Raw genomic sequence first — 23048 nt, 5'->3', positions numbered from 1 at the left:
AATACGAAAATGAATTTCATGAACCAGATGTGGTGATACACACTTTGGAAGTGGAGATAGAAGGATCAGGAATTCAGGGCCAACCTGGAATATATATCCAGTTCAAGGCCAGCCTGTGCTACATGACACCCTGTCTCAAGGAAAAAAAAAAAAAAAAAAAAAAAAAAAAAAAAAGGAAGGAAGGAAGGGGAAGATGGTTCAGCAGAGCTTACTATATAACTGTAAGTATGAGGACCTGAGTTCGGATCTCCAGCATCCCCATAAATGGGGTGGTTCTTGCCTATAATCCCAGCACTGGGAAAAGGAAACAGGAGGGTTCCTGTGGGCTTGCTGACCAGCCACTCTAGACAATCATGAGTGCAACGTTCAGTGAAAGACCCTGTCTCAAAACATAAGCAACAGAGGAAGGACCTGGCATTGAATTCTGACCTCCTCTCGTGCGTACATGTCTGATCCTACAAACACATGTGCATACACACATACACCACACACAGAAAAGAAGGGATGGAGTTTGCTCCCAGCTCCTGAGGGCTGTGGGTGGCAGTAACCCACTTAGACACAGGGGTGCACTATGCTTTGGTAAAACCAATGCCTTCCTGTGGTGTTGCCTGGAAGTCCTCACCCCTTGATGATGGGGACCTAATGCAAGCCTCACTGTCCCCACTGGACATCCCAGGGAAGTCCTGGTAATCCAGCAGATGGACAGCCCATGTTCCAGCTCAGGTGCACTCTTGGGGTGCCTGGCTCAGACTGTCACATTCTCTCATACCCTGGGGCAGGACTGGCTATCAGTCAGCACAAAAGTGCAGACCAGCAGAGCTGCTCGGCGGCTAGCTGCCTGGACCTCAGAGACCTTCATGCTTTTCTTTCTTTCTTTTTTCTCTCTCTACCAGGGGGCTCCTGGGATTGCTGTGGCTGGAATGAAGGTCGGTACACACTGTCATTCAACGCATTAGGGGCAGACTATCATGAAACCACAGAGCAGGAGCTCAGGGCCTTAGCAGCATGCCAGCTGGACCCAGAGGAGGATGAGGATTCAGCCATGTCTCAGGCTCTGCTGCAAGGCCTCCCTAGTCTCCCACTGAGAGAAGCCACTTCTTTCCCATACTCCAGAACCAGCTGCCATGGGCTTCCAAAGCCTCTGAGAGGAGAGCCAACATCTTTCCCCTGAACCCTTAACTAAGTGTGTGGGTACCATGGGAGTGCCCAGTGGTGCCCAACGTTGGTCTTTGCAGCAGATCACAGAGTGGTCACAGAGGGCACCACCACCATCCTTCCTCCTGGGATGCTGCTAGCATGTCCATCCTTCTAGGGCAGCGGTTCTCAACCTATGGGTTGCAACCCTTTTGTGGGTCATACCACCCCTTTCACAGGGTACCGAAGACCATCAGGAGATATGGCTATTTGCATTATGATTCATAACAGTAGCAAAATTACAGTTATGGAGTAACAACAAAAGTAACTTTATGGTTGGAGGTCACTACAACATGAGGAACTGTATAAAAGGCCGCAGCATTAGGAAGGTTGAGAACCACGGATCTAGGGGGAAGATGAGACCCTCAGGAGCAGCTTCCCAGAAGGCCTTTGTCCTGGAGTTCCCACCGAGCAGAGGAAGAGCCCCTCCCCACAAGCTGAGAATCCTTGCTCCGGCTTTGCCTCTCATCTCTCCCCTTTCTTCCCTCGTGTCTTTGTTTCCACACAGGGCGAGCCAGGGACTCCAGGAGCCAAGGTACTGATGGAAAGGGAATCCTACGGGCCACAGAGAAATGAGATGGGCTGTGGGGTGAAGCTAACAGGGACCACAATTTTGTTTCTGGACCCCTGAGGGGAGGCTGAGGAAGGGAGGTCACAAACTCAAACCAAGCCCATTAAACTTGGCAATACTTTTTGTCAAGGGAATGATAAAAGAGCACTAGGTATACTTACCTGGCTTGTGGGAGGCCTTGAATTCAGTCTTTGGTGACAGCCTTGTTAGGAGGGAGTACGTGGATATGCTAAATGTGCACTGCGAAATCCTAAAGAGCCAATACAGTATGCAGTACACATATGTTTATCTGAATGCCTCTCGCTTACAAGGAGCCTGAGGCCAGCTGTCTCAGAGTAAGGGTCTCTGATTCCACCTACCCTTCCCTCAGCGCCATGTCCCTTTATCAGTGACCCTCTCTTATCTCTATGAGAGATGCAGGGAAGCTGGGCCCCAGGTGTGCTGGGAAAGAAGGGACAGGGTGGGTAGGCCAGAACGGCTTCCGGGACACCCGTCCCAGGGGCTCCACCCCATAGTTCCTATGCTGGGTGGGCATGACGTAGAAGGGAATATGGCATGGACCAGCAAACCTGAGGATACAAATCCTTTCAGAAGTCCTTAGCTACCAGTGAAAGCCAGGGCACAAGGACCCTACCTCATCATCTTGTTGCGAACCACCCCTGTGGAAAGGACAGAATCTTTTGCTCCAGCTATTGGGAGTCTGTAGGTTAAAACCCATCCCAGGGGTTGACCCCAATGGTCCTCACCAGGCTCCTGCCTGGCTCCCTACCTCCTTTCCTGTCTCCATACCATGTCACCAGGCAGCCCATACCCAAGGGCAAGCGTCAGGGATATGACACCTAGAGACTCGGTGTGGCATTTTTCCTGGCTCCCACTGGAAAGATTATTAAGACAGTGACCCCAGAGTCTCTCAGGTCATATTCTTGTGCATAGGAACGTCATTACCACACTTGTTGCTGTGGAGGCAAGAATTCTAATGTCAACCTGCTTCAACTCCCTGCTGGTGGGGCGTGCTTTCCATTGGGCACTGCTGTGGAGTGAACTACCCCTCCAAAATTCATATGCTGAAGCCCAGAGCCCCAAGATGTCTGCACTAGAGGATAGGGCTTTTAGGGGATAAGAAAGGTTAAAAGTGGTTGCAAGGGTGGGACCTTAATCTGAATATATTGGTGGCCTTATCCGAAGAAGATAGTCTTCCTCTTTGCCAAGTGAGAACAGACAGAAGACAGCCAAGACAAGCCAGGACAGCCCTTCCCTTCTCCCTCGCACAGGCACCCAGATGACAATACAGCATGATAAGAGCATGGACCTCTGCTATCTCAGCCACCAATGCCTGGCATTTTGTTAAGAGACTGTGCTGACTCATACAGACACTGTGGAAGCAACGTTAATACTTTACCCTAAAAGGTGGACTATGGGATATCTAGGAGAAACTGGCTCTGCCATTAGCTCAGTAAGGGGCTGTCCAAAGCCACCTACCTCATGGGGCAGGCTGTCACCACCTGTCAAATGAGGCTTAGATTCCAGTAACCCTACAGAACTCAGTGATTCATGCCATGGGGACAGATAGCCAAATTCTTCAATGTTGGACAAAGCTGGGACAGGGAATACAGCATTAAAGATTCACAGACTTACATCCTCTAGAGCCCTAGAGGCCAGAAGCCCAAAGGTGGTGGTGGGGGGGTTCTGAGGCTTTTGCCTCTCCAGCAGTTTAGGACAATATTCATGTCCCTCAGCTTGACGAAGCCTCACCCCATCCTTCCATCTCCACATAGCATCTGTGTGTCTGTGTCTGTGTGTCTGCTTGCCTGTCTCCAGACTTGCCCATCCTATAATGTCATGGCAACACTGGGTTCTATGGGTTCTATCTACTCCATATGCCCCTTCATATTTGGTCTAAAGGAAATCTTCAATGATTTATTTGATGATTTTATTCAGTGATTTTATTTAAAAAAAAAAAAAAAAGTCCTTATCTGAAGTACTAGTGGTTAGGACTTCAACACTGAACTTTGCTGGATTACAAATTTGGCCCAAGATACACACTTCTCAAAAAGGGCATTCTGGCATTCTGGTGTATGGGTTCTCTCTAGAGGCAGCAGGAGGAGGACAGAAGGGCCAGGGGCCGGTGAGGAGGACGCGGGGAACAGACATGAAGGCATGAGGAAGAGCAGAGCGTACACAGGGACTTCCCAAGCTCTGGCTTTCCAAACCGCCCCAAACTGCCCCATCCCCACTTGTAGGGGCTCTCGGAAAAGACGGGTACTCAACTGTGGACGGTGGCCAGGGTTTCTTCTGCATCCTGAGAATTCTAAGAGCCAGGCTCATGTGGGAACAAAGCAGTGCCTCAGGAAAGGAGTCAGCACAGAGGCCCAAGAGGAAGCAGAGGCACAAGAGCTAGGGAGCTACTTGGGAGACAGAGGCAAGCGGATCTCTGTGAGTACGAGGCCAGCCTGATCTACAGAACAAGTTCCAGAACAGCCAGAGCTACACAGAGAAAACCTGTCTTGAAAGAAACAAAACAAAACAACAGCAACAACAAAAACAAGCTAGAGGAGCAATGTGCTAAGAGGTGCCTCCCCAGACACCCTGAAAATGCTGTTCTTACTCTTCTTCTCTGTCTCCCCTCCTCCCTCTCTCTCTCTGCAGGGTGACAAGGGGGCTACAGGCTCCCCTGGGCTCTCCGGCCTCTTGGGGCAGAAGGTAGGTGGGTACACATTTTCCATGGTGGATGGTGTCTGCAAGCCTTGGTGTCCTCCTGGCCCTGCACATTCCCAGATTAGGGGAAAGCAGCTGGGGCACAGCCAGATGGAGGTGTGGACCCCACAAGATGGCCCAAGAATGCCCCCGTCTGAAGAATTCAGTAGCTATGTATGACCTTGCTTGAATTTCTTTGTGCAAGCTCTAAAAACGAGCTCATTTAAAGCCATTCAAATTGGTTATTTATTTGCGCATCTGTAAAGCATCCGTTGTTCCTATATGTGCTCCTGCGCCCTGTGCTCATGTGTGTGCATGTACATGGAGGCCAAAGGTTCCTTTGTCGTCATTCCTCAGGAGAGGTCTACTGTGTTTTTTTGAGACAATGTTCCTTGTTGGGGGGGGGGGGTTGTAGCTTGACAATTCAGCTAGGCTGAGCCTCAGGGATCTGCCTTCCTCAACCACCACCCCCACCCCAACCGCCAGCCCTGGGTCTCATCCTTGGGCTTGTGAGGCATATCTGCTTAGGTTCCTTAAGATTATTTTTAAAAGTAAGCCATTTTTAAAAAGACTTGAGATCCAGTATTCCCCGGGGAGAGCTACACAAGAAAAGTCCCCAGCAGAGTCGTGATCAAAAGCTGTGAGCATGAAGAAGCAGACACTGCATATCCCCAGGAGCACTCCGTGTCTAAGACCCCAGTGTAACCTCTGCCCTCACCCCTTGCCTCAGTCACCAATATTATGTCAGTCCCTGGGGGCAGGGCTGGCCCTTTAGTGTCCGTTCTGCAGCTGGCCTGGCCTCAGGACTCCCAGTCTGCCACTCTTCTTCCTTGGACAGGAGTCCATCAGCCACCTCCTACAGTGTGGAGAGCCCGTGATGTGACTCTACTTTCCATCCCCAGGGAGAAAAGGGTGATTCAGGCAATGCCATTGGAGGAGGCAGGGGGGAGCCTGGCCCCCCAGGGCTCCCTGGACCCCCTGGGCCAAAGGTGAGTCGTTGCTAGCATCTATGTCCACAGGGCTGTGGAATCCCAAACCGAGGCAGATGAAGAGCAGTGGGAGAGAAAGGTGCCGACTGAGCATGTGCAGCCACTGACTTCCCGGCATTCTAGAGAAATAGCTCCAGTCCAACTCAGCAGGAGCTTTGGTTTTTCCAGACCCAGCAGCACCATCACCCCATGTTCTTGGGCCTGGGGGGGGTCATAGGTCATGAGGTTTCCACAGCCCAGATGTCAGCAGGAACTTGGGGATGCCTAGCCAACATGTCTTCTGATATGGGAAAGGGGAATTAGAAAGCTATATTCCCAAACTCCAGTCCACTTCCCAGGGCTCCTAAAAGAAGTGCAAAAGTGGTCTCTGTCTTCACACCTCTCCCCACGCAGCCTGTCCTGCACTCAGGAGAATCTCTTACCCTGGTTCTCTGGGCCTTTGTGTCCCCCTTCTGTTGCCCAGGCAGGCAGGACCTGGTATAGTGTGTCTCTTCCAGAGTCATGTCTCTCTTACAGCTGACCTGGCTGCCCGAGTGCCCTCACCTCCTGTCTTTTCTTCCCAGGGAGAAGCTGGTGTCAATGGCCAGGCTGGGCCCCCAGGACAGCAAGGAGACAAGGTAGAGTCCCCCACAATCAGGAACAGCAAGATGAGGGTGGTGTGAGGTGTTCAAACAGAGCTCAGGAAACCAACCATGCCTAGCCTGCCTGGAACCCAGTGCTGACCCCAGGCTAGCCAGCCATGACTCCTGACTCCCTGACACCAGGCTAGCCAGCCATGACTCCTGACTCCCTGACCCCAGGCTAGCCAGCCATGACTCCTGACTCCACCTCGTGACTTGAACCTCAGAGAAGCATCCACTGCGACAATGGGCATGCAAAAGTCTGCCTGGAGAATGGGACACTTTAATTGGGGAATGAGTTCAAGCCCTGGCTTATATATAGTAGCTTCCAAGCCACAGATGTAGACGGAGAGCTCCTGTCTGTCCATTTCTCCCTGTCTCTTTCACAGGCATGTGACAACCAAAATGCTGAGGTGGGAGGGACACAAAGGGCAGTCCTCAGAGGGGTGGTGGCACCCGAGTTGAGCTGACAAAGTTTTCAGCTTCTCTTTATGTTTGACTTTGTGTTTTGTCTTCCACGTTCACATTATCCCAGAAAAACGGGGTGTGTGATTTGTCCTTCTCTTGACACCACTGTCCCATCCCACCCATGCTACCTGGTTCTAATTTCCAGTAGGAACAATGACCAGCCCCTGGCCCACTCTAGGACATCAGTGTCCCTCTAGCTGTGACATCCCTGGACTCTGTGTTTCATCCTGTGGTTCTCTCTGCCCCGGGGAGAGTCGTCCCTAAAAAGACCATATGGGCTCATTGAGGCCATCACTGAAGACCAGGCAATGAGCCCCTGCAATCAGTAGAGAATAGAAATCAGAGGAAGCAAAGGGCAGATACCTGTCGCCAGGGCTGTGACTGGTTTAGGGAACTGGGGAAAGGTGGCCAAAGGGACAGAGGAGTGCCACTAACAACACAGTACAGAAAAGGGATATCATTAAATGCAAAAGGAGTACGGCCCTGGGGAACTCAAACTCACAGGAAGAAAGTGTGGGCAGGTGTCAAGGATGTTTCTGGAAGGGGGCAGAGCCTGCACTGAAGCATACAGGGAGGTTGTCCTGTTGGCTTGAGCCAAGATGGATGAGCCTCCTGACCGCTCTGTGGCTCCTGAAGTGTAGCTTGTCTGAGGACATCAGTGTTCTCACATTCAGCCTTATCAACAACTTCACTCATTTGTCATGCAACAGGGGCAGCCAGGAGCAGCTGGGGAACAAGGACCAGCTGGCCCCAAGGTATGTTCGTCTGTCGCCTGGAGTTGTAGCACCAAGGGACTTGAGCCAGAGCTCTTGGAGAGGTGGGAAAGGAATGGTGTGCCAGCCCTAGGAGGGAGGTCTGCCTAGCCAGGCGGTTATACTTATCCATTTCTGGGGCTGCCTAGTCGTGAATGCTCAAGCACACACTGCTCGTTTCTTCTGAAAAGCCTAGAGCACCCTGACAAGCAGTGCTGGGAGCTCCATGCCATGTGTGTCCAGGCAGGTACAAGGAGAGGCTGCAGGACCTCAAGCCCCTCCTGTCCCAGGCTCTGACTGAGAGTTTCTCTGTCTTTTAGGGCTCCAAGGGTGAACCTGGCAAGGGAGAGATTGTGGATTACAATGGAAACATCAACGAGGCACTTCAGGTGAGTGGGTTCTTCTCTGGAGGCTGCAGATCTCCGAGTCCCACTGGAGGTCTTAGCCCATAGTTAATGCTTGGCTCTGGATAATCAGTCACTAAGAGTGCCCTGGCTCCCATCAGTGCTCTGGGGGCACATGACTCCCAGGCACCTCTTCACCTGGTAGGATCTGCCTCTGCCTCCCTAAAACACATCAGTTTTCTGTCAGTTTCATACTGTTTCAAGTTCATGAGTCCCTATCTTTTTTGTTTGTTTTTTTTATTTATTATATTACATACAAGCCTCAGTTCCCCCTCCTATCTCTCCTCCTGCTCCCCACCTCGTCTCCCCCAATACATCTCCCATCCACCCCTCTGAAAGGGTAAGGCCTTCCATGGGGAGTCAACAAAGCCTGGCACATAACTTGAGGCAGAACCAAGGCCCTCCCCTCTGCATCAAGACCTAGCAAAGCATCCCGCCATAGGGAATGGACACCCCATCTTTTAAATAAGTGCCTGTATCTTGGCACAGTTGTTCATGGCTGGATCATGTAGTGGCAACTGGAAGAACTGCCCCATGTGCTAAAGGGTTTTTAGCACATCTCGACCTACTGGACTAGCAGCACCCCATCCTTAGTCAGGACCAGGAAGTTCCAGAGTTCTCCTTGAGGGAAAAACTACACCAGATTGAGAATTGTTCCTTAGAACTGCCTAGGTGTATGAAGCTGTGTGGAGGTATGTGAAGGTGTGTGAATGTATGTGGAGGTATGAGGAGGTGTGTGGAGGTGTGTGAAGGTATGAAGAGGTGTGAGATGCTGTGTGGAGATATGTAGAGGTGTGTGACGCTGTGTGGAGGTATGCAGAGGTGTGTGACGCTGTGTGGAGGTATGCAGAGGTGTGTGGCACTGTGTGGAGGTATGTAGAGGTGTGTGGCACTGTGTGGAGGTATGCAGAGGTATGTGGCGCTGTGTGGAGGTATGTAGAGGTGTGTGGCACTGTGTGGAGGTATGTAGAGGTGTGTGGCGCTGTGTGGAGGTGTGTGGCGCTGTGTGGAGGTGTGTGGCGCTGTGTGGAGGTGTACAGAGGTATGTAGCACTGTGTGGAGGTATGTAGAGGTGTGTGGCAGTGTGTGGAGGTATGTAGAGGTGTGTGACGCTGTGTGGAGGTATGTAGAGGTGTGTGACGCTGTGTGGAGGTATGCAGAGGTGTGTGACGCTGTGTGGAGGTATGTAGAGGTGTGTGACGCTGTGTGGAGGTATGCAGAGGTGTGTGACGCTGTGTGGAGGTATGTAGAGGTGTGTGACGCTGTGTGGAGGTATGCAGAGGTGTGTGGCACTGTGTGGAGGTATGTAGAGGTGTGTGACGCTGTGTGGAGGTATGCAGAGGTGTGTGACGCTGTGTGGAGGTATGCAGAGGTGTGTGACGCTGTGTGGAGGTATGTAGAGGTGTGTGACGCTGTGTGGAGGTGTGTGGCGCTGTGTGGAGGTATGTAGAAGTGTGTGGCAGTGTGTGGAGGTATGCAGAGGTGTGTGACGCTGTGTGGAGGTATGCAGAGGTGTGTGACGCTGTGTGGAGGTATGCAGAGGTGTGTGACACTGTGTGGAGGTATGCAGAGGTGTGTGGCGCTGTGTGGAGGTATGTAGAGGTGTGTGGCGCTGTGTGGAGGTATGTAGAGGTGTGTGACGCTGTGTGGAGGTATGCAGAGGTGTGTGACACTGTGTGGAGGTATGTAGAGGTGTGTGACGCTGTGTGGAGGTATGCAGAGGTGTGTGACGCTGTGTGGAGGTATGTAGAGGTGTGTGACGCTGTGTGGAGGTATGTAGAGGTGTGTGACGCTGTGTGGAGGTATGTAGAGGTGTGTGACGCTGTGTGGAGGTATGTAGAAGTGTGTGGCAGTGTGTGGAGGTATGCAGAGGTGTGTGACGCTGTGTGGAGGTATGCAGAGGTGTGTGACGCTGTGTGGAGGTATGCAGAGGTGTGTGACACTGTGTGGAGGTATGCAGAGGTGTGTGGCACTGTGTGGAGGTATGTAGAGGTGTGTGACGCTGTGTGGAGGTATGCAGAGGTGTGTGACGCTGTGTGGAGGTATGTAGAGGTGTGTGGCACTGTGTGGAGGTATGTGAAACTGTATGAGTCTTCGTTAGGACCATGGACGGGGTCCTCTGCCTGCTAAGCTTTAAGGAAATGTTTTGCCAGCCTCTGCTCTGCATTCTGGAAGAAAAAGAATGAGCCCATCTGTGAGGTCTTCCTCCACCCTGGCCCTTTAGAGACTGCAGAGGAGGCATGGCAGCTGGAGACTGTTGTCCTCCAACTAATTATACTGTGTTGTTTTTCAGGAGATCAGAACACTGGCCTTGATGGTAAGTTGCTCTCCCTGGTTTTCCCTCAGGCCTTGGGCTGGACACAGAGAACACAATCTAAAGTTCTGACCTCCAGAAGGCAGATGCTGAGCTTCTGGGCCATTCCAGGCAAAGGGTGCACCAGTCCTGGACAGGGCCAGGAGCTGTGTGTCACTGTATCAGGACTGGTTGTGGTGATACTTCCTCATCTCCCCAGTGGTTCACACAGACACAATGTGAACTCTGGGCTGTATTTACAGCATCTCTCTCTCTCTCCCTCTCTCTCCCCCCCCCTCTCTCTCTCTCTCTCTGAAAAATGAGTAGCAGCTGTCTATGCAGTCTCAGTATCGATGCCTGGAAAAACCCTGTAAATTCCATGCTGTGTTCTGCACATGTGGCAGGCTCAAAGGAAATATGTGTAGTTATGACAACTGTCACCAACTTCAACCTCCTCAGTGAAGAGGAAAGGGGCCCAAGGGTCTTTGTAACTATGTGGGGGAGTCTCTGTATACAGCAGGGTGACACACAAGGTGGCTCACATCTATAATCCCAAGACTCACAAGGCAGAGGCAGGAGGGTCATTCAAGTTCAAGGCCAGCCTGGTCTATGTAATGAGTTCTGGCCCAGCAAGAGTCGCCTACAAGACCTTGTCTTAAACAAACTATTTCCAGGGACACCTCATCCCTGGACAGTGGAACAAACCACAAGTTTCTAGAACCAATGGACTTAGTTTGAGAACATTAAATATTTGATTTTAAAAGGCTATTAGAAGTAGGGGGGATAGCTCAGTCAGGAACATGCTTGATGTACTTTTGAACAAGAGGACCCAGGTTTGATCCCCAGAATCTATGTAAAAAGCCAAGTGTTGAACTAGTGAGATGGCTCAGCAGGTGAAGGTGTTTACTATACATGCCTGGTGACCTGAATTTCATCCTGGAAAAAAAAGAGAGAATCAATTCCACAAAGTTGTCCCCTGAACTACACATTCATGCTGTAGCTTGTGTGTGCGTGTGTGTGTGTGTGTGTGAGTTATGTTTCAAAGTACTGCCACCTCCCATGCTGAAGTTCTTCCTTTTCTTCCTAGGGTCCTCCTGGTCTTCCTGGACAAACAGGGCCACCTGGACCTCCAGGGAGTCCAGGCCAAAGGGTAAGACTTTGGGGGGCTGGGAAACTGGGGGGTCCTGGGGAGGTGGGAACAGAGTGAGGCATTAAAAATGCCTGAAAGCATGGTACATTCTGAGCACTCCCATGTTCTGTGACCCCCCAATCTTCCCAGGGCCACATACTTGTCTGCCAGTCCTCTCTGTACCTTAGATCACCCACTCCAGTCCCCTCAGTCCCAGCCTCAAGCTCTACCATTCTTCCCTGGTAATAGTCTGGTTTTGTGCTTCAGAGACCCCTCAGATACAGTAGGATCTGTAACATATCCCTAGTTGTAGCCACCAGACCCAAGTAACCCCCTTCTAACTCTCTCCCTCCCTCACTCAATGCCTGTGCCATTATTCTCATCCTCCACCCGCCCTTTCCTCTGCTTTTCTAGAAGAAACCTTGTGTTTTCTCTCTGCCTCTGAGAGCCTGCCCTCCCTCAGGTAGCCTTCTCCAGGAAGACACTCCAGACTCATCCAGCAGAATTAGCTGTCTCTCCCCTCTGTTCCTTCCTATATCATATCACCACACCCTGCCCCCATCCTAAATGAGGAAGGGTCTGAGACTGCTGTGAAGTAGACAATGAGGACAGGAAGGTTGTGCTAAGGTGACCAGGAACTGGGGATGTACAGGGCTCTCAGGGACAGCCATGTTGCACTATGACTAAAACATGGGTCACAAGATGCTCAGCTCCCCTCACATCTGTACTTTGGGACCTGATCTATAACTCCGAGGCAACCAAAGGTATGCCTTCTGGAAGCTCTGGGATTAGGGGCAGGGTACCAAGGAGATGGGCATTAGTATCTCTGCTCTAAACCATTTCTGTTGCCCCTGCTGCAGGGAGAGATTGGACTGCCAGGCCCTCCAGGACACGATGGGGACAAGGTAAGCAACACTGTCTACAGCAAGGATTCTGCATGTGGTTCTCACTCAGAGAGGGTGGACAGGAGGGCTCAGGAGCAGGCCCAGCCAGGAAAAGTAAGGAGGGCCATGAAGAGGAGTTCCAGCTGTATACCCTAGCAGAGCCAGGCTGGGGATCACTTTATCAGCTCCTATCCAGTGCCAGTGACCCCAGCCTTTGACCACTAAGCCTTCTCTGGTCTCTCTCCCTCCCTCCTCTTTTCTCCATTAATATCCCTAAGAAGTGCCATTACTATTTCTATAGGGACCTCGAGGAAAACCAGGAGACATGGGGCCAGTTGGCCCCCAAGGACCCCCAGGAAAGGATGGGCCTCCAGGAATGAAGGGAGAGGCTGGAGCCCCAGGGAGCCCCGGGGAGAAAGGGGAAACAGGACAAGCAGGCCCCCAGGTAAGTGTCTGATCAGCTGCTGCCTTGCATGCACCGCCTCCTTCCTGACATGGGCTCCGCATGCTGCCAGCTGCTCCCGAGTTCAGAGAACCAAAATTTACTTGCTGCAACCTGCCATGCAACTCACTGAGCCTTGCAGAGCCTCAAATTCCCATCTCTAAAATGGGAATAACAATACCTTTCCTGGATCCCTGCCCCCCTCCATGAAATGTTGAAAAAGACCCAGACAGAGCCATGAGCCTACTTCTCCAGAAGCATGTGGAAGCCCTACATCAGAATTTGCATGACTTAGCTGAGGAGCTTTCCCTGGGCCTCAGTAGTAACATCTGTGAAATGGTACCACCCTTGGACATCCAACCTTGGAGGAAGGGATCACGCATGTATGCATGCCACAGACGGGCACATTTGCTCAGCATGACGACTCTGAGCTTCACTGACAGAGATCTTTGTCAATCTGTAGGGTCTAGACGGCCCAACTGGGGAGAAAGGAGAACCAGGTGACGAAGGGAGGCCCGGAGCGACAGGATTACCTGGGCCCATCGGGCTCCCGGGATTCACAGTAAGGCGAGAGGACCGGGTGTCAAGGGTGTGCACAGGTAGCTGCAGTTGAGGGCACATCAGTGAAGGGCTCCTCACTAGGGCCAACAGCCTAAGGTGCCTGGCATCACACTAAGCTGTGTTAGCCTGGGCCTGTAAGCAAGCCTGGAGTCCTAATTGGGTCCAAACAGAAGTCTAGCTTCTTTGGTACAAACTATGGTAGCTTCTATTTTCAGGTGCTACTTAGCCCAAGGGTACTTGACTCAGACATGGAATTCCTGTCTTAGAACTGAAAAGAGACAGGCATGTCATTGGGGTGTGCATGTCAGCCAGCCTAGCTTAATCAGTGAGCCCCAGATCCCCCAAAAAGGGTGGGGAGAAATTGAGCAAGCAAACAAGGCTTGCACCTGGGGGGCATTTGAGGTTGACATCCTGCCTCACACACCCACACAAAAACAGTAAAAGAACCTCAGAGGTCAAATGTGACTCAGTGGACCCTGAAAGTGCATGTCTGCCCAGCAGGGCCACGCAGGCAGGTAGATGACACGCAGCTTCTCAGGGTGCCCACTTCCAAGATGGAAGTTGCACTCCTGGGCTTGGTGTATTCTCCCCCTTGTCCACCTCCCCCAAGACTCTGGGATCTGAGCTATGTTCAGTTTCTATTGGTGTTCCATAAGCCATCACAAACAGCAGCTTATAAATGACACAGCTTTGTCATTATGATGTTCTGTGTCTTAGGAGCCAAGCTGTCATCATTGGGTTCCCCAACCAGGGTCTCCAAGGCTGCAGTCAGATCAGTGGCCATCTGTGTTCTATAATCCTCTTCCAAGCCACTAACTGGTGACAAGATTTGGTCCCTTGCGATAGTAGGACTGAGTCCCCCAGCCCCTGCCTGCCACCTATAATTCCCAGCCACATTGTGGACAGTTCACCTCACAATAGTTTATTTCTTGAAGGTCATCAAGAGGGTTTTTTTTTCTAGCATCTAGAACTAGCAAAACAGAGCCATGTGCAAACATATGTCTATGTGTGTGTTTATAACATGTCTTAGCATGTGTTACATTTTCCTATATATAATACATGATTGTGTTGGTGTGTAAAATAGTCACAGGAGTGGCAGGCAGCATCAGGACCACATTCCCTCTTCCAAGACTGAAAAACAAGTCACAGGGCCAGCCCTTCTCCCACCTCTGAAGTCTCACATCCTCAGAGATGGCTGTCACAGGGCCATCTTGGTCCACTGTCCTATAGACTGGCTACCTATGCAGCTTCCCCAGGGGCAGCCTGGTCCTTGTAGCTTATCACAGATGTGAGGGTGGCCTGTGGCCAGCCTTCTGGCTACCAGCTCTCATACTGGGATGTTTTTGTGCCCACAGGGAGAGAAAGGAGAAGCTGGGGACAAAGGTGACCCAGGAGCAGAGGTAGGTCGACCCTGCTCTTCTTCCTATGTGAGCACCTGACACGGGTCCCACTAGAAATACCAGTTTTTCTCCAAGTTGCTTCATGCCTCTGGCTGGGGAAGGCCGAATGCTGGGCAACTCTTGGGAGCTGAGCCCCAAGGCTGCCCTGGCCACACACTGACCAGTTTCTTCAGCACTCAGAGAATACGCTGAGGCTCCAGCGGGCTTAGGAAAACAAATAGAACTGCCTGGTTGTGACACAGGTTGAGTGAGCCATTTGGACAAGTTCTGAACAGCCATGTAGGATTTTGTCACAGAGTTTCAGAGGAATGCTTTCAGTAGAAGTGAGATTCTTCCAGAAGCAGAGAAGAAGGGTGAGGAACAAGAAATCAGTCTGGAAACGGATAGGCTTTGCGAAAGATGGGGGGTGCTATGTGTATTTGTCCAGGGAAAGCAGCAGACATATCGGTAATGGGACGAAGTTTGGCAGGAAGGCCTGGGAAGTCCAGTAGCCACCCCAGAGCAAAGCAAGAGACCACCAAGCTTCATGGTCCCCCACAAGGTTCCCTGCCCTGTCACCCTTTGATGTCACCAACCCCATCTGAATTTAGTGAAATGGACCCAAGTATGCTACCGCTGTTCCTTATTTAAGAACAGATTGCCCCCTAAAGAAGTAATCCTAAATTCTAGAAAAGCATTATACACAGAAATGTTCCTTCAAGAAGTATTTCAAGTGAAAATTGAAAACAGACAGTGTTCCTAACAAGAAGGAAGGGATTAAAATCCTTAGGCTAATAAGCTAGTAGTGCTAGCTTTGTCCATGGTTGAGGGCCTTCCTCATGCCAAGAGCCATTCTCGGCCCTGTCAAGGACCAATGCATCATCAAGGGAGGAGGCTCATGAAGCAACACACCCAAAATAGAAAATTTAGTTTCACGTTGACTACAAAAGACTAGAAAACCAAATTATATTTATGTATCCTTGTAAGCACATGAATATATTCAGTTATAAATGATGCATCCAAAAAATAGGGAAGAAATTCAGCAAAATATTAGCAGTCTCAATTAACATGACAGAAATGTATTATTTTTTCTCCTTTCAATTTTTTTCATTTATAAAATATTTAATAAGCCTGTGGTGCTTTTAAACACTTGTTTTTGTTTGTTTAGTTTGGGTTTTCAAGGCAAGGTTTCTCTGTAGCCCTGGCTGTCCTGAAACTCACTCTGTAGACCAGGCTGTCCTCAAACTTGCAGAGATCCTCCTGCTTCTGCCTCCTGAGTGCATCACTATGCTCAGTGGGGTTTGGGTTTTTACAAGCACTCTTATAATCAGATTCATACATTATTTACTTATAATAATAAGAAGGGTGTGCGTGTGTAGATCCTTCACACATACTACCCAAATGCTCTACCACTAAGGTACAGCCCTTCCAAGTGCCCCAGTTTCATTTCTGTTGCTGTGATAAAATACCCTGGGGGGGGGGGCGGGGACAACATGGAGGAAGAAAGGGTTTAGTTTATCTGAAAATACCATGCTATAGTCCATTACTGCAGGAAAGCCAGGGTGGTGGAAGCTTGAGTCAGTTGGTTACATCAAGTCCATAGTCAAGAGAGAAATGAATTCATGCATGCTTGCTGACTTACTCAGCTTCATTTTTCCACTCATGCAATTCAGGTATCCCCCACCCCCCTCACTCCCTCCCAGCCTATGGAGTGGTGCTGCCCATGGTGGGCTGGCTCGTCCCACGTCAATTAACTTACTAATTTAGCACAGACATGGCCATGGGTCAACCCAAAGTGAATAATCCCTGAGACTCTTCTAGGTTGTGACAAGCTGACAAAGCTAACCATTAAGCCAAGCCCAGGAAACTTTTCAAAGACTGTCTACTCAACAAGGACATTGACATTGAGCAGAAACACTTCAGTCCAAGGAATATTGGAATCTTCCTGTCCAGCCTGAATCTCTCTTACCACATTTGCCCTCAAAAGAAATACAACCAACTGTCCCTGGCCTACCCATTACAGGGGGTGAAGCTAGTCTTGAAGAATATTCTTCAGAAACATCTCAGCCTCCCTTGGCTTCAGATGTCTTGTCTCCACTCCCTTCAGCCAAGGATCAAACTAACATGTCAACAAGGTCCAGGCAACACATGAATGCCAAGAGGCCAGAGTTAAACATAGCAGGGGGTGGAATCTGGACAGAATGGAGATCATGCCCCACCTGGGCAATGATTGCCATGCACAACACAGCACGAGCCCACTGCTAGCTAAGCCATATTTCAGGGCAGCCTGGAGGAGGTGTCTGGAACCGTTTCATGAAAGTGTTTGCTCTACATTCCTGTCCTGAGTCTCCTTTAGGAAGGTTGTGTACTGGCTCTACCTTCAGTGGCATTCCTATCCTATCCTGTGTGACACTGACCAGACAAGAACCATAACAGAGCATAACAGAGCTTCCCTTTTGGCTTACAGGTTCCTGGGCCACCAGGGCCAGAGGGGCCTCCAGGACCTCCGGTAAGTGCCAAGGACTTGGTAGCATTTCAGCCATTGTGGCTGGCCCTACCATATCCCCTTCCTTGACAGTCACTGGGCTCAACTTCAGCACAGGAGAGCTTTTCACTTCCACAAACCCTCCTCCCTCCCATCTTAAACATGGGCTCCCTGGTATGTGTCACTGGGAAGACATATTTGACTGGCATGGAAGCCACAAGCTTGCTCAGTCATTGCTCTGCCCGACATTTGTTTAACCCTATTCTATCTGATGTCTGTTCTTGCCCTTTCCTCCTTCCAGTTAGCAAGATGACTTTTCAGGAAAGTGACCCATTTAAACCAGTCTAGTTGGATGCAAATAGAGGTTCCCCCAAGTACCTCAAATGAGTAGGTGTTGACCTGTGCTTCTTCATGTTCCATGATGCCCCTAACATTCTTGGTCATCCATCGTACCAGCAACAGTACTGATAGTCATCACCATTTAGTGGAAGTTCCTGTGTCCCACATACTAAGTGCCTTGCCCACTTTGATTCACTTCATTTTTATTGATGCCTTCTCTGAGTTTCATGAGACTCCGGGTCAGCTGTGGGAGGTCACAGATTTTGTGTCAGTCCCTGGCTAGGCAGATGGTTCCAACTCCACCCCAGGAAGCCCCATGTTTAAACTGCCTTCACATTCCCTTCTGCCTCTCAAGATCTGAGACCTGAAACTAGACACCTCAAACCTTGCCCTTCTGTGGTTACCTACACACGCAGTTCTAATGCCTCTTGTTCTCATTCCAAATGCAGGGCCTCCAAGGTGTTCCTGGACCAAAGGTAAGAAAAGGTCACATGACAGGTGCTGAGGGTCAGCTTCTGAGACCTAACTGATCCACCTCCCGAAATGGCATCACCCAATAGGCACAGCCAGGCCATCGGGGCAGAATGAAGTCCACCACTGGCACATGGCCTGCTTTGGGATGTGAATTTCCCCTGCCCACCTCTTGAGCTCCATGAAGTGACTTGCTTAGCAAATGATCAAACTCTTTCCCTATGTCTTCGAACCTTTCCCTCAACCTAAAGTATGGCAAGACTGCCACTCCTAGCCTTCAAGACCCCAGGGCACAAGACTGGGCTGTCTCGGGAAGACCCCTTCATTGTTGCTTTCCATCTCCCTTTCCTGCAGGGAGAAGCAGGCCTGGATGGCTCCAAAGGAGAGAAGGGTTCCCAGGGAGAAAAAGGAGACCGGGGGCCTCTGGGTCTGCCTGTAAGTACCTGGGAGCCCTAAGTCTTCTGGGAGGAGCCGCCCTTGGTAGCTCCTCCAGGCCTCACTGCTGGGCAGGGGCCAGGGAGGACACTGCTCTGCCTGTGCATCTAAAATTCTCAGCATCGTAGTGTGTTGGGTTCTCCCTTTCCAGAGTGGGGAAGGAATTCGGGCCCTCAGCATCCTTCCCGGGCCTAGTCTTAGTACTGGAACAATGTGAAGCTAACTGAGGTAGGGTCCGCACCTGAGGAACAACCTGATGGAGAACCAGAAAGGCCTGAGCTCAAACTCAGGGCCTGCTGGGGCCTGACTTGACTCCATAAATGTGTGTCCTAGGGAGTAAGCATGGAAGACTTGGGTCAGTATGACAATGGCTATTCTCCCTCCTCGTGTCTTCCCCAAATGACCCCAAGGGAGACCACAAATCCTTTCTTTTGTATACTAGTCACATCACACAGGCATGCATAAAGTCAGCTCTATGGTCCCAGCAGGCTAAGGCTGCTTGCACAGCCTGTGCTCTTAGCCTTCCAGAGGTGGAGTACTCCCTCATCAGCCTCTGAGGATGGGTTCCAGGATTCTGTTTGTCTAGACCTATAGATCAGACTGCATGAGTCTCTGTCCTACCCTCCCAGTGGCTTTGTGGCTCTTCATGCGTCACTGTCTGAATCTGTTTTTCAAGAGCTAAAAGAACTCGAGCAAATCATCTTGTCATTGTACTAATGGTCATTTGAGGTCACAGTTGAAGTTGGTGGTTAGACTGAGCCAAAGGATGCTCCTCCATTGAAGCTACAGGGGGCTTCCTCTGTCTCCAGCTACAAGCCAGTCCCTAACCCCAGGCAGCTGTAAACAGCAGAGGAACCATGGGAAACCAGTACAGTCATAGCAAACACACAGCAGAGGCCAAAGGGACTGTTTCCCTCCAACTGGTGCAGCAAGCATTGGAAGAGCTAAAGATCTGATTCATTTGGCAGACCACAAGAAAGTGATGGCTTTAGCAGATGCTTGCCCATTTAGAAGTGGTGTCTGGAATGACTTAAGTACACACAGAAGCACCTTCCTGACCCCTTCAACCACAGATCACCTGTGGTTCACCTTCATAGAGCCCAAAACCCCGATGAACATGAGAGGCTTCAGTTAGGGATACCCATGCCAATAACCCAGCAACCCAACAGGTGATGTAAACAAAGACAGTGACAGATGAGTGACAGAGAAGCCCCTCTATGTTTGTTTCTCCAACAGTTTCTGGTAGAGGCACATGTACAGAGAAATCCTTTCCTTAGCTTGAAAACAAAATGCAACAGAAGGCCTGGGGCGATGACTCCTCAGTCAAGTGCTTGTCTTGCAAGTATGAGAACCCATGTTAAGCTCACGCCTTTAATCCCAGCACTTAGGAGGCAGAGGCATGTGGATCTCTGAGTTCGAGGCCAGCCTGGTCTACAGAGTAAGTTCTAGGAAAGTCAGGGCTACACAGAGAAACCCTGTCTCAAAAAACCAAAAGAAAAAGAAGCTGGGCAGTGGCAGTGCGTGCCTGTACTCTCCAACAATGGCCACAGCTCCCCAGAAGCTCATTGCCAGCTAGCCCGGACTCTGTAGAGAGCTTCCAGGCCCAAACCAAAGGAGGGAGGTGGTGCCTAAGGAATGACACTGGAGGTTGTCCTCTGACCCATACATGCACCGGGCATGGCCTCACCCCTCACCTGTACACAATGCTCCATGCTCACACCTACAAAACACAAACAAAAAGGAAACAACACGCTTGTTCATAGAATGAAGTTCACAAGGCCTTTGGGGAGAAAATAGGGAGTGGTGATGATTGGACATTGGCTTTGGAGGGAGGAGAGCCTAGCACCTTTGAATCCTTCATCTGGATGCCTGGCATTTTACAGGCCCTATAAATACTCTGATCAACACATCACTAGCATTTGTAGCCCTGGAAGGATGATGCTAGTGGCTCACCAAGGGTCTGAGTGCTATGGCCCATGCCCTCTGACTGACCCACATCCCTCAAGAGCACTTGGCAGCGGCATTGCATCTGCAAATCCCATGGATGCCCCAGGCTGCTTCTAGACTGCACCTGGGTGTCAGCAGCCATGTGGCAGCAGGTAGCAGCCTCTCCAGGCCTATCCTGCTGGCTTCCCACTTCCATTTAGCTCTCTGTGGTTCCAGGGTACTGTGGAGTCTACTGGGAGCTTTCTAAACATATCCTGACCCAGGGCCCCCATTCTTGAAGAGTCATGCAACTGGGCCAGCATGGAACCTGGATATCTGTATTGTAAACAGAACCCCAGGAAAGACACTACATGTGCAGCCAGAGTCAGGAACCTCAGCTCTAACTTGGGGTCAAAGTCAGTCCCACAATTGGTGGTCTTAACACTGAGCATGAAGCTTTGCAGCCTCATCCAATCCACTACCTTTTCCCAGGACCAGCTCCTTACACTCAATCTCCTGGTCTCCCCTCATCTACCCTGAGACTGAGGCTCATTTCTGAGTCTCAGTTAAAAGCCATTTTCAAGAACTCCATGCTTGCTGACTAGATGTCCCTTCCTGCCAATCCCAGAGACCACTTCAGAGCCCGGGGCTAGCACAAAGGCCCCATTCCCACCAAGTCCTTGTTCATTGGCCAGCAGGGAGTAATGAGGCCCCCGCATGCAGGCTGACTAGTGTCTCACCTTCAGGCCCATTTACCACAAATTTGTAGCTTTAGACCTATGATCCTGCCAGCTGCCTCTAAAGCCTCTGTCTGTAAAAGGACACTTGTTTGAAAGTAGAATGGACTAAGTCTGTGTCTAACTGTAAAGGGCCAGAGAAATGTCAGCCATTGCCAGGACCCTCATTCAGGCTACCTCCGCCTGCCCAGAGGGAGCAGAACTAAGTCTACTTCTACTTATGTTTAAAAGCGAGTGCTGGGGCCAGCAAGAGGGTTAAGTGGGTAAAATTACTTTCTGTGAGCCCTGAAACCTGAGTTCAGTTTCTGGAACCAACATGGTGAAAGAAGAAAATCCAACTCCAAGAAGTTGTTCTCTGACCTACACACATACACACACACACACCACATACCACACACATACCACACACACCATACAAACACACACACCACAGAAACACACACCACAGACACACACACCACCCACCACACACACCACAGACACATACACCACACACACCACACACACACACCACCACCACATATCACACACATACCACACACACCATACACACACACCACAGAAACACACACCACAGACACACACACCACCCACCACACACACCACAGACACATACACCACACACACACACATACACACACACACACCACATACCACACACACCATACACACACACACCACAGAAACACACACCACAGACACACACACCACCCACCACACACACCACAGACACATACACCAGCACACACCACACACACCACACCACACCACATACCACACACACCATACACACACACACCACAGACACATACACCACACACACCACCCACCACACACACCACACACACCACATATACACACATACACCACATACACACCACAGACACACACACACATACCACACACACCACAGGCTCACACACACATACACACATACACATACTGCACACCACACACACACACCACACACATACAACAGATATACCACACACACACACACACCACACATACACACACATACCACATACACACCACACACACACACTACACACACATATACCACACACACCACAGGCTCACACACACATACACACACACACACACCATACACACCATAGACACACACACACCACACACACACACACACCACGCACACACACAGACACGCGCACACACACCACACACGGTGGGGGGTTGTAGGTAGGGAAAGAGAGGGGGAGATTGAGATTAGGAGGTGCAAATGACCTATCTCTATAGGAGTACAAAAGAAGCTGGGATCACATCCCTTCCCCAAAAAACTCCATGTAGCCTGCCCTGGGGAGGGAGTGTAGCTCCGGATCCACATGTCCTCCCAGGAATGCCTTTCTGTGTCCTTCTCTGAGCATCAGAGCACCTGGGAGGAGGGGCTCCTGTGGGGTGAAGGGAGAGAGGGGGACAAGAGCTGTGGAATGTCAGAGCATCTGTCCCCAGGATTCACTCAGCTCAGCAGCCATCCACAGCCCTCAATGTCTCCGTGTTCTTGTCAGCGTCCGGGTGTCCGTGTAAACACACCCCCTGTCCTCCCAAGCTCACCCCCATTGTGTTTATAGCATTTGTGTCTGTCCAGAGTCACGCTTATTCACCTCTCCCCTCCCCATTGTCTCCTTTTTCTCTCTCCCACTCCCTCCCTTCCCTTCCTTTTGGTCAAATTGTGCCCTTCGTCCAGGGAGCTTCAGGTTTGGACGGCAGGCCTGGGCCACCGGTGAGTGTCATTTCTCCATCACCCTTCCCCTGCCCCATCTCTGTCTGGCCTATGATCCCTCTTGTCTTTCCTGCTGTGGCCTTGTTTGCTCCCCCACCCCACCCCTGCAGAGACAGCGATCATGCTTTGTCCTGCCATAGACACCAGAAAGTCCTGTCTGCCCCCCACAGCAGAGATGCCCTTTCAGACCCCTTGGCCACAGTGAGTGTGCACTCAAGGACCCCAGACATGCAAAGCATGGGACAGCAGAAGTCACTCTAGCAACAGTGACCCTGATGCTGAGTCCAGCCTGGGAACCCTACCCTGGGGCTTGAGCCAAGATGTGTCCCCAGCAAACACAAATGTCTTGTGTGTGACCTTCACGCTGTGTTGTTGTCATACTGTGAAATCTGTCCATCTCCTGTCTACCCTTGAGGGCCTTCCAGTCACAAGTATTCACCCCACCCGGAGAGCTTGTTGGCGAGCATAGAAGGGTCAGGATGGGAGTAGCATGTAGGACCTCAGAGACCAATCTCAGCTCAGTGTCCTGTGAGT

At 50.7% G+C, this 23048-nt stretch overlaps 1 protein-coding gene across 1 annotated transcript in view; it reads left to right on the top strand.

Moving 5' to 3' along the window:
* The window catches only part of Col13a1 (collagen type XIII alpha 1 chain), an 81129-nt gene that overhangs the window by 42787 nt on the left and 15294 nt on the right, over window positions 1-23048 (top strand). The window contains exons 18-34 of the mRNA XM_051186749.1: window positions 894-926; window positions 1703-1729; window positions 4412-4465; window positions 5362-5448; window positions 6012-6065; window positions 7247-7291; window positions 7609-7677; window positions 9986-10009; window positions 11073-11135; window positions 11975-12019; window positions 12300-12443; window positions 12904-13002; window positions 14357-14401; window positions 16848-16889; window positions 17654-17680; window positions 18030-18110; window positions 22479-22514. Of these exons, the coding sequence (XP_051042706.1) occupies window positions 894-926; window positions 1703-1729; window positions 4412-4465; window positions 5362-5448; window positions 6012-6065; window positions 7247-7291; window positions 7609-7677; window positions 9986-10009; window positions 11073-11135; window positions 11975-12019; window positions 12300-12443; window positions 12904-13002; window positions 14357-14401; window positions 16848-16889; window positions 17654-17680; window positions 18030-18110; window positions 22479-22514 (975 nt within the window). The remainder of the gene's footprint in view (window positions 1-893; window positions 927-1702; window positions 1730-4411; window positions 4466-5361; window positions 5449-6011; window positions 6066-7246; window positions 7292-7608; window positions 7678-9985; window positions 10010-11072; window positions 11136-11974; window positions 12020-12299; window positions 12444-12903; window positions 13003-14356; window positions 14402-16847; window positions 16890-17653; window positions 17681-18029; window positions 18111-22478; window positions 22515-23048) is intronic.

The sequence above is a fragment of the Phodopus roborovskii genome, unplaced genomic scaffold (assembly GCF_943737965.1).
Source record: "Phodopus roborovskii unplaced genomic scaffold, PHOROB, whole genome shotgun sequence".
Classification (NCBI taxonomy): Eukaryota; Metazoa; Chordata; class Mammalia; order Rodentia; family Cricetidae; genus Phodopus; species Phodopus roborovskii.
Note: the sequence above shows the minus strand (reverse complement) of the source record. Positions and strands in the feature narration are given on the sequence as shown.